Genomic DNA, 12,718 nt, shown 5'->3' on the forward strand with positions numbered 1-12,718 from the left:
GTAGCTATCCCTTCTGGAGTTGACCCGAGAGCGTCGGCTCCCAGACCCCTTGGCTCCAGACTGCCAATGAAGTTAGAGTTATCGGTTCCGAGGAAGCAGGAAGAGTTCTCGGAACAGAGGGTTCCAGCACTAAATGACCAAAAACATTAGACTCCAAGAGTGAAGCAGTCGGAGGAGGAACAGTAGACTGAGGATGGGATGGATCCGAAGCCTTTGGGTCTGGAGGAGCTAAATTTATTGCCAGGGCTGGGTCACAGAGCAGCCTCTTCATCACCCGCTCTACATCCTCATCAGATAGTGTCCTGGAGGAACGGGTGGAGATAGATGGAGATCTCCTCCTTTACAAAATAGGAGATCTTAAAGTTGGTGAAATTGGTTCCAAGACTGGTGAATGTCTTGATAGAGATGATTGTCTCTTAGAGCCAATGAAACAGACGGCACCGAGACCGAAGAAGCAGAATAGGAGCCAGAACTCTTCGGCTCCATCGCTTTTGATTTTTTTTGTCGGTTCCGAAACAGGACCGATGGAGATTTCTTTTTATGACTCTTAGAAACCGCCTGATCTTGTTCCAGCTGTTCTTGGAAGGAACTTGTCATAAGACCCCTATCGATAAGTTTTCTTTTGCGTTCATTAAGAACCCTGGTGCTGAACGCATGACAGAAGGTACAGGGTTCTTGCAAATGAGCCTCTCCAATACAGTACACACAAATGGTGTGACTGTCAGTCAACGACATTTTCTGAGAACATTTATCACATTTTTTAAAGGCAGAAAGGCAGTGTTCTTTGAGTTCTCTGTCTTTATCCTTTGACATTTAATTTTGCTTTGAGAAGGAAAGAAACAAATACAATAACAATAGTAAAACTATAAGAAGATATATATACGTATTTTTTTTACAGAAGGAGAAGGAGAAAAAACTAGCACACAGAGAGGAAAGGCCCTTTAACTTAAATGGGCAACTACAGCCCTCTAAATAAAATGGGCCATACAATCCTTAAAGAAAGGGACAGGGGAAGCAAACACTCACGACAATCACTCTAGATAATAAGGCAAACTATTAATGAGAAAAAGGAAGAAATACAGTCAAACAATATCAAAATATTTCACTTAGCCAACGAGCCAGTAAGAAGTCAACCTCGAAGCTTTCACTGCAAACGAGATCTGGGGAACTGCCATGGTGCACCATGGGATAGGGGATAGCCTCGAGCCAATAAAAGCTCTCGAGCTTTAGTATCGGCCGAATCAGAGCTGAGGTTCGGCTCCGAACCCATCCAGCAAGAGTTACGTCAAGACAGGACTACATAACATCATATCTTTCTTTATGTCAAATCTCTTGCACAGCAGCATGTTTATGTGACATATAAGAATAGGTAACAATTCATGGAAGTGATGTTTCAAAAACTGCAATTATCAATAACAGCATTTCTAAATGTCTGAATATGCTACTAACGCAACAGCTACAAATTAAGAATGATATTAACTAATTTCAGCAATGTGTTTCAATAAATATAAAAAGAAAAGTATACTTACTGACCAAAATAAAAACAGAGGAAAGGAAGGAAACAATTAGAATCAAAGAACCATAAGAAATTATGTTGAACTAATAAAAATGTTGATAACATCTGTAGTCCCTTAATATCACCTGACAACACAACAAACCTGAGGTGGTGGGTCCTAAGAAGAAATGGAGAAATTCAGGAATGTATGGGATAACAAAAAACAACTGTTGTTGGATACTGGAAGAAGCAAAATGTTGATTTAGAGTGAACAGCAACTTTACCATTAAAAAGGATAAAGAGCAAACACCACGAAAAAAATAATTAAAAAAAATGGGCAAACAAGCTGGGCCAAATTATCCCGCTCTATCTTCTAACAAATTTTGCTTCTGAATTATTCAGATAAAGGCACCACTGATTACCTTTGTTTCCCAAAAGTATTTCATGTGAAAAGATATACTTTGTAAGGATACGTCATGCAGAAAGGACATATCTGCCATGCACTAAATGATCTGCAGTAGACTGTGACTGGCTAATTCATCACATTTGATATATAGAAGTGGAATGCTTAAGTTGTAACAGAATTGTTTGTTAAACCATCATAAAGACTGTTTGTACTTTACACAGTGAAGAAAACCTTAAAAACAGCATCCACTATACGACTACTTCAAAAACCAGTGCATACGAAATGATCCACTCATTGCAGATGCCGCCATACACAAAAGCCCCAGTTAGCCTGCTTGCTAAGGTCATTATACAGCCACCCCAGAGAAATGTGATAAAAAGGTACTAGGTTAAGAGAAATATCCTTTTTCCTCTCTCAGTGGAAATGAACAGGGTCAGGAAATGGATAACAGCAAAGGCGTGGAACAAAAAAGAAAGAAACACCATCCTCTCTAATTTTGCACTCTACCTATACAAAAAGAGCAATGCAAGGGTGCTGGATAATGAATTAAGTTCAGCTGGCATAAGGCACCTTAAAGTGCATCTATCATCCCCTTTCAGGTACCACCCCATGTTTTATTACAGCAATAATGTATAGCAATGATATGAGTTATGATGGAAGTTACCCCATACTTGGTAAGTTTTTAGTCAAAATGGTGATCCAACAGAGACCAAACTCGGTAACCAGTTCTTGAGTAAATCCAATCAAAACGGATGGTTACTTGCAGTGGATTATTGTTATATCTGCATATTATATATGTATGTATATGTAATACAGGTTTTGTTTTGTTTTTTTTTTGTTTAAAAAAAAAAAAGAATCAGCTCACCATGTATGTTGCAAATGCAGCTCTCATCTGTGCATGCACAGTCTTTGTGGAAAAATGTCTGCAATTTATTAGTTTCATACTATCGAGTATGTATAAAAGAGCATTTATGAAGTAATTTTAATTTGGTTTTCTTAAACAAACAATGATTTGTTCCAAATGATGTTTAAAATATACAAGTCTTCTCACACCCACACACACACACACACACACACACACACACACACACATGGTTGGAACTTGGGTACCTCTGTACTCTCAATATACAAGTAACTTCAGATGAATAACAATTTTAAGTTGTCATCACATGGCTGTTTTGAGTTCTGTTCTCAGATAATATACATACTTCCGCAAACAGTCTTCACATATTTTCTTAATATGCATGCTAAAAAATACTTAAACAACACTAGATACTCGGATGGGTATACCTCGGGCTAAGTTGCTTTCCTTTGATACGGACTTCGGAGCATTATCAGAAACAGCATTTTAAGTGATGCAGTAAAATTCAGACAGAAGCATACCTTTGCTTGGGACAACAGCAACTGGAGATTACATACCATTCTTTTCAAAAATGTTGTCATCTGTACATTGTGAAGCAGAAGTCAACAGCAGAAGAAGAATTTTTTTTTGTTACATTACAAAGCAGGCAATAGGAAGCATGTGCCAGAAACATGATGGTGATTAGGAAATACTGAGAAAGTGGACGTATTATGTTGGTGACCTTTGCATTCATTCAATTCGCCCCATGAACTGGGTGTAAATCAAACCCAATAATGCAGGGTCCAATGCCTATTCAAAAACTTATGCCAGTGTTGTGCGAGTTAGAATATGTAACCCATACATATCACAGAAACAATACACCTATATAACCTGCCCTTTTAAGTGCCACATTCTACTTTCCCTACCATCTGTGCCTTCCCTCCTTACCCTTTCTACTTATCTTATGCTCACCTGAATGTTCTGTGGATTCTTTCTCCAGCACTCATTCTGGCATTTTATTCTATGGGTATATAACTCTCTCTGTGAAACACATACTTCTGGACATCCAAGGAGAAGTTAGTCCCTACACTCTGCTGCCTGTGCATGTTTTTTCCCTGTCTTTCAAGCTCAAAATGATCCATTCATATCTCTCTGACATGAATTTTGCTGAATGAGTATCACGCTCCACACCCCCTCGCCAGTCTATTCTAGTGTCTAGGCTTGTCAAATTCCTGCCCCCTCCATTACATGGATCTTTCTGGTAGTTTTCCTCTCAACATCATCCAAAATCCTGATGTCCTTAAAGAGGCAGCATTGGAAGTGTGGTCTGACTAAGGCACTGTAAAGTATACTTGTTTCCAGATTTAATCTAAGAATACACTCCAGCATTCTGTTGCTGATGCCATTACCCTCTCACTCTGCTCCTGGTGGTCCAGTCCAGATCAACACTCCCAGTTCCTTTTCCTGCTCTCTTGCCATCAGTTACTCTCACCTAACATACACTTTACATCAGTGTTGTTGTGACCTAAGTACACTAATTTGAAATGAACCTCAACTGACACTTTTCTCCTTACTTGTTCAGTCTTTCCAAAACCTTCTTTCAACTCTTCCACCCATCTTCCTTTGTTGTACCTAACTTTTATGTCATCAGCAAATAGGTTAATCCTGTTCTTTTTTCCCCTCAGATATGTCTGAAACAAATATGGGCCCAGGAAATAGGACTAGTTACTTCCCTAACTCCTGTACTGTCCCTGTAACCACAACCCCCTGAGTCCTACCATTCAACCATTCTGCTATCTAGTTCAGTCTTGATCCTACACCAAAACTCCCTCAGTTTTCTCATCAGCCTCCTGTGTGGGACACAGCCAAAGGCCTTGCTGAAGACCAGGTAGACTACATCTATTGATACCCTCCTGTAAACTTAACCTGAAACCCAGTCATAAAAATGGATCAGGTTTGAATTATGGCTTCTTCTGCCCCTGAACCCATGCTGTCAGCTGTTCAGATGATTGCTGTGCTAACTTTCCCTACCACTGCAGCTAAGCAGAAAGGCCTGTACTTCCCCCGTGTCTTCTGATCCCATTCATTGTAAAAAAGTATCATAACTGCAGTCTTCCAGTACTCTGGAACTTTAGCACTAGCCAGTAATGTGTTGAAGATCTCTGTCATGGGTTCTATCAACATACTGGGCATATTTCTGACGACTACAGAAGGCAGCACATCTGACCCTTGTGCTCTGTCTTCTCTCAGAGTAGGCAGCTCCTTCTGACCCTCTTCTTTCTCTATCCGTGAATGTGTCAGTTATCAACACCCATTTTAATGGATTGCGATTGAGAAATTTGGATGAAACAACCTTCACCAACAGTGGAGTTTTCATTTTTTTTCCTCAACTGTCATGCATCCATGCAGTAGGTACAGTGGATATAAAAAGTGTGCACACCCCTGTTAAAATGCCAGGTTTTTGTGATATTAAAAAATGAGACCACAATAAGTAATTTCAAAACTTTTCCCGCCTTTAATGTGACCTATAACCTGTACAATTCAATTGAAAAACAAACAAATCTGTTAGGGAAAAAATATAAAAAAACAAAAAAAACGTACAATAAGCTGGTTGCATAAGTGTGCACACCCTTAAACTAATACTTTTTTGAAGCACCTTTTGATTTAATTACAACATTCAGTCTTCTTGGGTAGGAGTCTATCATCATAGCGTATCTTGACTTGGCAATATTTGCCCACTCTTCCTTGCAAAAGCACTCCAAATCTGTCAGATTGCGAGGACATTTCTTGTGCACAGCCCTCTTCAAGTCACCCCACAGATTCCCTATTGGATTTAGGTCTGGGCTCTGACTGGGCCATTCCAAAACTTAATTTTTCTTCTGGGGAAGCCATTCTTTTGTTGATTTGGATGTATGCTTGGGGTCATTGTTGTGTTGAAAGGTGAGATTCCTCTTCATATTCAGCTTTCTAGCAGATGCTTGAAGGTTTTGGGCCAAAAGTGACTGGTATTTGGAACTGTTCATAATTTCCTCCACCTTGACTAAAGCCCCAGTTCCAGCCGAAGAAAAGCAACCCCAAAGCATGATACTGCTACCATTATGCTTCACTGTGGGGATGGTGTTCTTTTGGTGATAGGAAGTGTTTTTGCGCCACACATAACTTTTGGAATTGTGGCCAAAAAGTTCAACCTTGGTCTCATTAGACCATAACACATTTTCCCACATACTTTTGGGAGATCTGATGTATTGTTTTGCACATTTTAGTTGGGCCTGGATGTTATTCTGTGTAAGAATAGGCTTCCATCTTGCAACCCTACCCCATAGCCCAGACATATGGAGAATATGGGAGATTGTTGTCACATGTAGTACACAACCAGTACTTGCCAGAAATTCCTGGAGCTCCTTCAGTGTTGCTGTAGGTCTTTTGGCAGCCTCCCTAACCAATTTGCATCTCGTCTTTTCGTCAATTTTGGAGGTACGCCCAGTTCTTTGCAATGTCACCGTTGTCCCATATTTTCTCCACTTTTTGATGACTGTCTTCACTGTGTTCCACGGTATAGCCAATGCTGTGGAAAATTTTTTGTACACTTCTCCTGACTGATACCTTTCAACAATCAGATCCCTTTGGTGCTTTGTAAGCTCTCTGCAAACCATGGCTTTTGCTGTAGCAGCCAACTGAGTAAATGTCAGGAAAATCCTACTAGGACAGCTGAACTTTATTTGGGGTTAATCACAGTCTCTTTAATTGATGGCAGGAGTGTACCCAAGAAGACTGAATGCTGTAATGAAATCAAAAGGTGCTTCAAAGTATTAGTTTAAGCATGTCCACACTGATGCAACCAGCTTATTGTATGTTTTTCATTTTTTATATTTTTTTCCTCTATCAGATTTGTTTGTTTGTCAATTGAATTGTACAGGTTATAGGCCACAATAAGGGTGGGAAAAGTTTTGAAATTATTTATTGTGATCTCATTTTTTATATCACAAAAACATGGCATTTTAACAGGGGTGTATATACTTTTTATATCCACTGTATATACACATTTGGAGAATGAGAGCGGTGTCCCCCACATGGGAATGTAGAGGAAACCCCCCCCCAAAAAAAAAAAACTCCTACCAAGGTTCACCAAAAGTTATTTCAGACTGTGATTTAACTTCTTGACATGAATCCCTCTACTCTATCAGCTTCAGTACTCTCCCCTGTTCTGCCCTGCTTCTCTCCCAGCTTGTACCCTCCCCTTGATTTCCTTTGTGAAGACTGAAGACAAATATTAATTTAGCAACTAACTTTTTCCTATTATTCAGCAATCTCTCTCCCCTCAGCTTTGGCAGTTCTGTCCCTCCCTCCCTTTAATAAAAATTACAAGAAAAACTAGCCAAGCTTGAGTTTTCACTGTGTGATACCTTAACCTTTCTGTAACAGGGGCTCATAGGATATATGCAGATGAACTCTTAAGGACATCAAGTGTTTCAGATACATGGCTTCTAAATGTCCATGACTTTTTCTTTTTTAAGTCTTTATGGATGGATTCAGGCCAACAAAACCAAATGTCACTAGCTGTGGGCCTGCACATTCTGGCCTTCTTATGGTTTCATCAGTACAGCATAAGTAGTATAACCAAACAGTTTTCTTATGCAGTGCAGGTGAGGTCATAAAAAGGCCAAAATGTGCATGTTTTCAAGTGGTCATTTGCATGCATCCCATGGGCCTCTACTACAGGAGGCTTAAGGTATCGCACAGTGAAAAGTCTAGCTTGGCTAAGTTCTTCTTTTAGTTTTTACCAATTAGTTTGTCTATATGACCTTTTCACTTTTTGGTGTAGTTGTTAGTTGGGATACTTTGCAGATACCTTAATGGTTATGGACATCAGCTGGGCTTAAAGACTTTGTTTCTAGAGTATAGCCAAACAGTTAATTTATGCTGCCAATATTTCTGTAAAAAAAAATAAAAAGAACATTCCATATATACCAGATACATAAATGCATGCTGTTTTAGTTGAAAGCCATGATAGGATTTTTTTTTTTTTTTGGTGGTTCTCAAACTTTTCATTTTTTTTTATTTGATCCTTGATTCTGAGAGGACTTTTTCAGGTGTTAATCTATTTGTTCTAAGCTGCCCTAATTAAGACAGTCAATTAATATTATAATATGTGATGTATACCTAAACCAGTTAATGCTTGAGTAGTTAAAATCTCACATAAGAATTGTTTTCTCCATAGATGTTTACATACTGGAGTTTAGAACTCCTCATTCTAAGTATTGGACACAGATATTGTACACTAGATTCCTACAGTCCTATAATACTCTATTGAAAACAACCCAGACAGACACACAGCACAAAAATCTTTCTGTTTTTTGTAGACTACTCCAGGTATGTAAATCACAACATAAAATTAATTCTTACAGGATCTGCTCCAGAGAATGGTGTCACTCCACAGGTTAGAATTCCTTTTCCATGGTACTCATCTTGTAATAGTTCCACTGTTTTTGCAGACAATCCAGAAAATCCATTATGAAGATCACAAAGAACTTGAAAACCCTGAAAAATAATGAAGCACGGTATTATGTCAGTCTTAAGAGATACCACGCCAGTCTTTAATGTTACTAGGTGTCACAGGTACTAACTTCAACAGTTCTTACAAATTATGTGGATACCACTCCTTTCTAAAAGAACAATCCCATTCCATTAGAACACCAGCTGCCAGATGTACCCCACCAGCAAGAAGCAAGACACCTGTTGTGATACATGCGTCTCAATGCAATACATGAAAACTGAACCCATGCCTGAGAATTCTGACCCTGTAATGCAATGATATCAAAATCTGTAAAAGCAGTGTATGTCAAAAGCTTCTGCTCATCACTGTGCTGAGCACCCACCCCACAGTGGATATGGAGGTACAAATGCTGAATGGGGAAAAACAGTGCTAACTACCATTATGTACTCCAGTATGCCAGCAAGTTTGCTGGATAGGAGCTGCAGTTGTTTGACAAAAGAAGTTAAATCACAGAAAAAATATCCAGTTTGCACTCTGTCTACTTACAAAAATGTATTTATTTATTTTTGTTCATGTGTTAAATGAGTAAGCCCACTGGACACGCGTCCCTTTTGAGGGGCAATCTATGAGGATTAAATGGTTAAGATTCTTGCTCAGAATCAGTTTCAAGAGGAAATTCAGGGAATCAAACCTGGACTACAGAATGAAAGCTTAACAGCTCATAAACTCAGGGACTTCCAGTAGGGTACCTTTCAGTTATCAGTAATAATTTTGAGCTCCCTCCTCCCACTCTGTTAATAATGTGGAATTGCCAGCTCTTAAAAAGTACATTCCGTCCAAAGCTACTATATGAGAGTCATGAACTGTCTGCAAGCCTTCTATACAGAAAAAATCTTAAAAGGAAAAATCCTCAGAAGGGATTTTCAGGCAATCAAACTGCATGGCTATTACAAAGCTACTAGAAAAAGTTTATTTGCAGAGTCAAATAAAACTAACCCTTCTAGCAAAGATAAAATGTACAACTCTACAATGAGCTCCTAAGAACTGGTGGAAGACTGCAAAACTAGAAGATTATATTATAGCAATAAAAAGCTACACTCATATGCAGTCCACTCCCTTGATGACACTGCCACAGAAAATCAGTTAAAGTAAGCTGCGAGGAAACTCCATCAAGAACAGCTCCAAGAAAGGAATGTGGAAATTAAAGATCAAGGACAGACATCCTATGGTTTCTAGGCATTCCTGACAAAAAATCAGAGTGGAGTAATTGCCTGAGTTATATGAAATTGATTCCACTTATTCATATAAAAGTTCAATGTCAGAATTTCTGCTGGAGACAGTGGACTGAGTTTTTATGCTAGTAGCAGCATGGCAAGAAGTCAGAATTAACTCACTGTGCCCAATTCTAAAACATTGGTCTCAGTGTAAGTGACCTCTTACACTGCGTATATGTATTCTACAATCTGGACCCACTTGCAAGCCTGTTTATAGATAGGCATTACACCAAAGTTACTTACACTGAGAGAAACTCTTTCAGAATCAGGGAAGACTTGCACTGAGAGCAGCTCTTTGGAATCTGGCCCATACTGATGAAGTTCCTGACTTACCAATTAGAAGAGCTGTTACTTTTCTAAGGAGCTCTTAGAATGTAAACAGGGATGAGCTGTATAATTTACTCAACTGTTCTAATACTTTTTTCCTATAAACAAAAAGTGGGAAAGAAACAACTGCAATTATTTGTGGTAAAGTAATATAAATGGCCATTTGTAGAGTATGTTACTGATGTGACTTGCTTTTAAGATACGTGTGTTAACTGTGTTAAGCGGCCCCACATCACACTGTTACAACTATCTAATCTTTTTGAAGACATTCAAGTTAAAAAGTCTAGAGGTACTGAGGTTTGCTTACATTATGATAAAGGTGACTGGCAAGGACTTGAAAATCAAGATGAGCTCTAAGAATCTGCATTGTAAATGCTTCTAACAATCACGAGTGTGTGGGAACATAGTATCCCTCTGAATGAGGAAAGGAAGACTCTGTATAAAAGACAACCTAGTTACAGTGATAGCTCTCATTCTGAATGACTGGTTTGTAATCAAGTTTATTTTGTATTTTTAGATTTTGAAATAACTGGTATAAGTTTACCCTGAAGAAAAGTTATGAAAACAGTCAAGCTTACTATATTAAGCAGTTATGAGCTACTGATAAAGTCTATCAGGGGATTTGAGAAGGATCTGGTAGGTAGGAAAACAGAAACACTATTATTTGGTGGAAATTTGTCAAGTTATGGCAATAAATAAAATGCTAGAGGACTTATAAACACATTGTGTAAATGCAAATGGCCTCAATGATGTTAAATCATCAAGGTGGCCACTACTTAAATTAGGAAGTTAAAGCCTCATATTACCACACCACAGGAGACACGCTTAGATGAGAATTAACAAGATGTTAATTGAATAGAGTTTTGAGAAGGTTTTTATGCTAGTTATATGGAAATTTGACTGCAGCAGCACTATAATACTACTTATAAAATGGGCCCACTTGTGAAAGAAGAGTTGTTAAATAAAGAGGCGTTCTAGGTAATGGCAAGACTATACTGCCAAGGCAGAAAGATTACAACAGCTGACATGGACATTCCACTGACTGACACAAAAGAATTAAAGAAGATAAAGGAAGACTTAATATTTAATGGCTGAGTAACGCTTACAAAATGTCTTTTTTGTTAAGTTTTAAAGGGGCGATGGATACTCCAAAGCATAATCAAGCCTTACCATCAGTACTAATTATAACTTAAAAAAAAGCTGTTAACACAGATGGAAGATGAGTATAGTTCCAATACTCCAGTAAGTCTGTTACATTTGCAGTCAGATGAATGAAACTTCTGAAATGAGGTGTAGAAACACACAACGGCAAGGGCGCCGGAACCATAGGGCGAGGGGGAAGGAGTGCCCCCCCACACACACACTTTTACAACTGCAAGACCACCTTGTCAGTTGGGGAAAAAGCTAAAAACTAATGGCTAACCTGATCCAGTACTAAGCAACATAGATTACCAGGGGAGTGCACCCTGGTCAACGTCTTCTTTAAGGAGGACCCATGTGTGCGTCGCACGCCTAAGAGGATTTAAGCACAGTCCACACCTTGGTCATGCGGAATTTAAACTAACTGTTCCATTGAGTGAGGTAAGTATGTGAGCCAGTGCCTCATCACATCCAAGTGATTTTAGCTTTTAAGGAGAGTTTTCCAGCCCCCCCCCCCCCGAGTGTTTTTGCAGATCATTGCTGCTTGCTTTCAGAGCCATGCTTCCAGGTAAGGAGAGTTTCCTTGTTGCCCAAGTGTTTTTGTTTCCTGACTGCCATTACATGTGCTGTTGGCTGAGTGCTGTGTTTTCCAGCTTTTAATTTGTTGTGTGTATATGTGTGTGTAAAATGCTCCAGTTGGGTGGTTAGTGTTACTCAGGCTCAAACCTTGTACCTTAACACAAGCCTGAATTCTCTACCCATACCAACACTTGTGATTCAAGGAGTTGAGTCCATAACTCTCAACTGTCCAGGTTTTCACAGAATATTTGGCTCATACCTTTGGTCTGTTCCTTTTAAAATTTGTGGTTTTCTGGCAAATCAGTGAGAACTGAATTCACTAAATAATGATAGCCCTTTAAGTTTCAGTCTTCCTATCTTTCAGGAAACACATGGTAACATAAAACACTTTATTCTCGCAACTATCTAATATTATACAAGCAATGTTTAAAATGGGTCCCTGGTTTTGGGCCCTTGCCCCCCCCCCCAATAAATGTTGGCTTTTTCCAGATTTTTTGTGCTGCGAAGTTGAGAGATTTAGTTGAGTGTCAAGTGGATTTTATAAGGAGCTGAGAGCTTTAGGGAAAGAGGAGTTTAGTGATACTTATGTCAAGTCTGCTTGCATTGTTAGTAGCACAACAGGAAGCATACTTGCTTTTGATGCAGAAGGCTGTGGGTTCTACTCCCACACTATGCAGATGGATTCCTGATACTGTACCGTGCTGTACTTTAAAGGGAGTGGATGCTGCAGTCCTGTGAATGTCCTCCTTTGGAGGAGTTACCTAGTAACTATGAACCTGTTATCAGTTTGCCATCCATTCCCTATTGCAATACTGCTAGCTTATTTTTTTAATGTAACATAGGCAATTTATTCTTCAAGGGCAACAGACACTTAATTTGTAGATGAAACAATTAAATATAAAGGTGTTTGCTAGAAGCAACCTCTTCATTAGTTACAGATCCATTTAATGTGAAATTATTTAGATGACTTTTACTTCTGCAGAGATTTTGCATATTTACTGACATTGGTGGATTGTAATGACAGAAGTTTGAGTGGCCTTTTACGGTTAAAATTTTCTGAAATGGGTAGTTTTGTCATTACTGGTTCATACGTTTTGTTTCATTGCTTACTAGAAGACTGTTCAAAACTACACATTTAAAACACATTCTTACAAGTGGTGCT

The 12,718-nt window shown here is 38.9% G+C and overlaps 1 protein-coding gene across 1 annotated transcript in view; it reads right to left on the minus strand.

Annotated features, from left to right (window-relative positions):
• MSTO1 (misato mitochondrial distribution and morphology regulator 1) overlaps positions 1-12,718 on the minus strand; it is a gene marked incomplete in the record, with an annotated part of 1,162,028 nt that overhangs the window by 281,162 nt on the left and 868,148 nt on the right. The window contains 1 exon segment of the mRNA XM_044080162.1: positions 8,146-8,280. Coding sequence (XP_043936097.1) covers positions 8,146-8,280 — 135 coding nt within the window.

This window comes from Protopterus annectens, chromosome 8.part0 (genome assembly GCF_019279795.1).
Source record: "Protopterus annectens isolate FY-2018-M chromosome 8.part0, PAN1.0, whole genome shotgun sequence".
Taxonomy (NCBI): Eukaryota; Metazoa; Chordata; order Ceratodontiformes; family Protopteridae; genus Protopterus; species Protopterus annectens.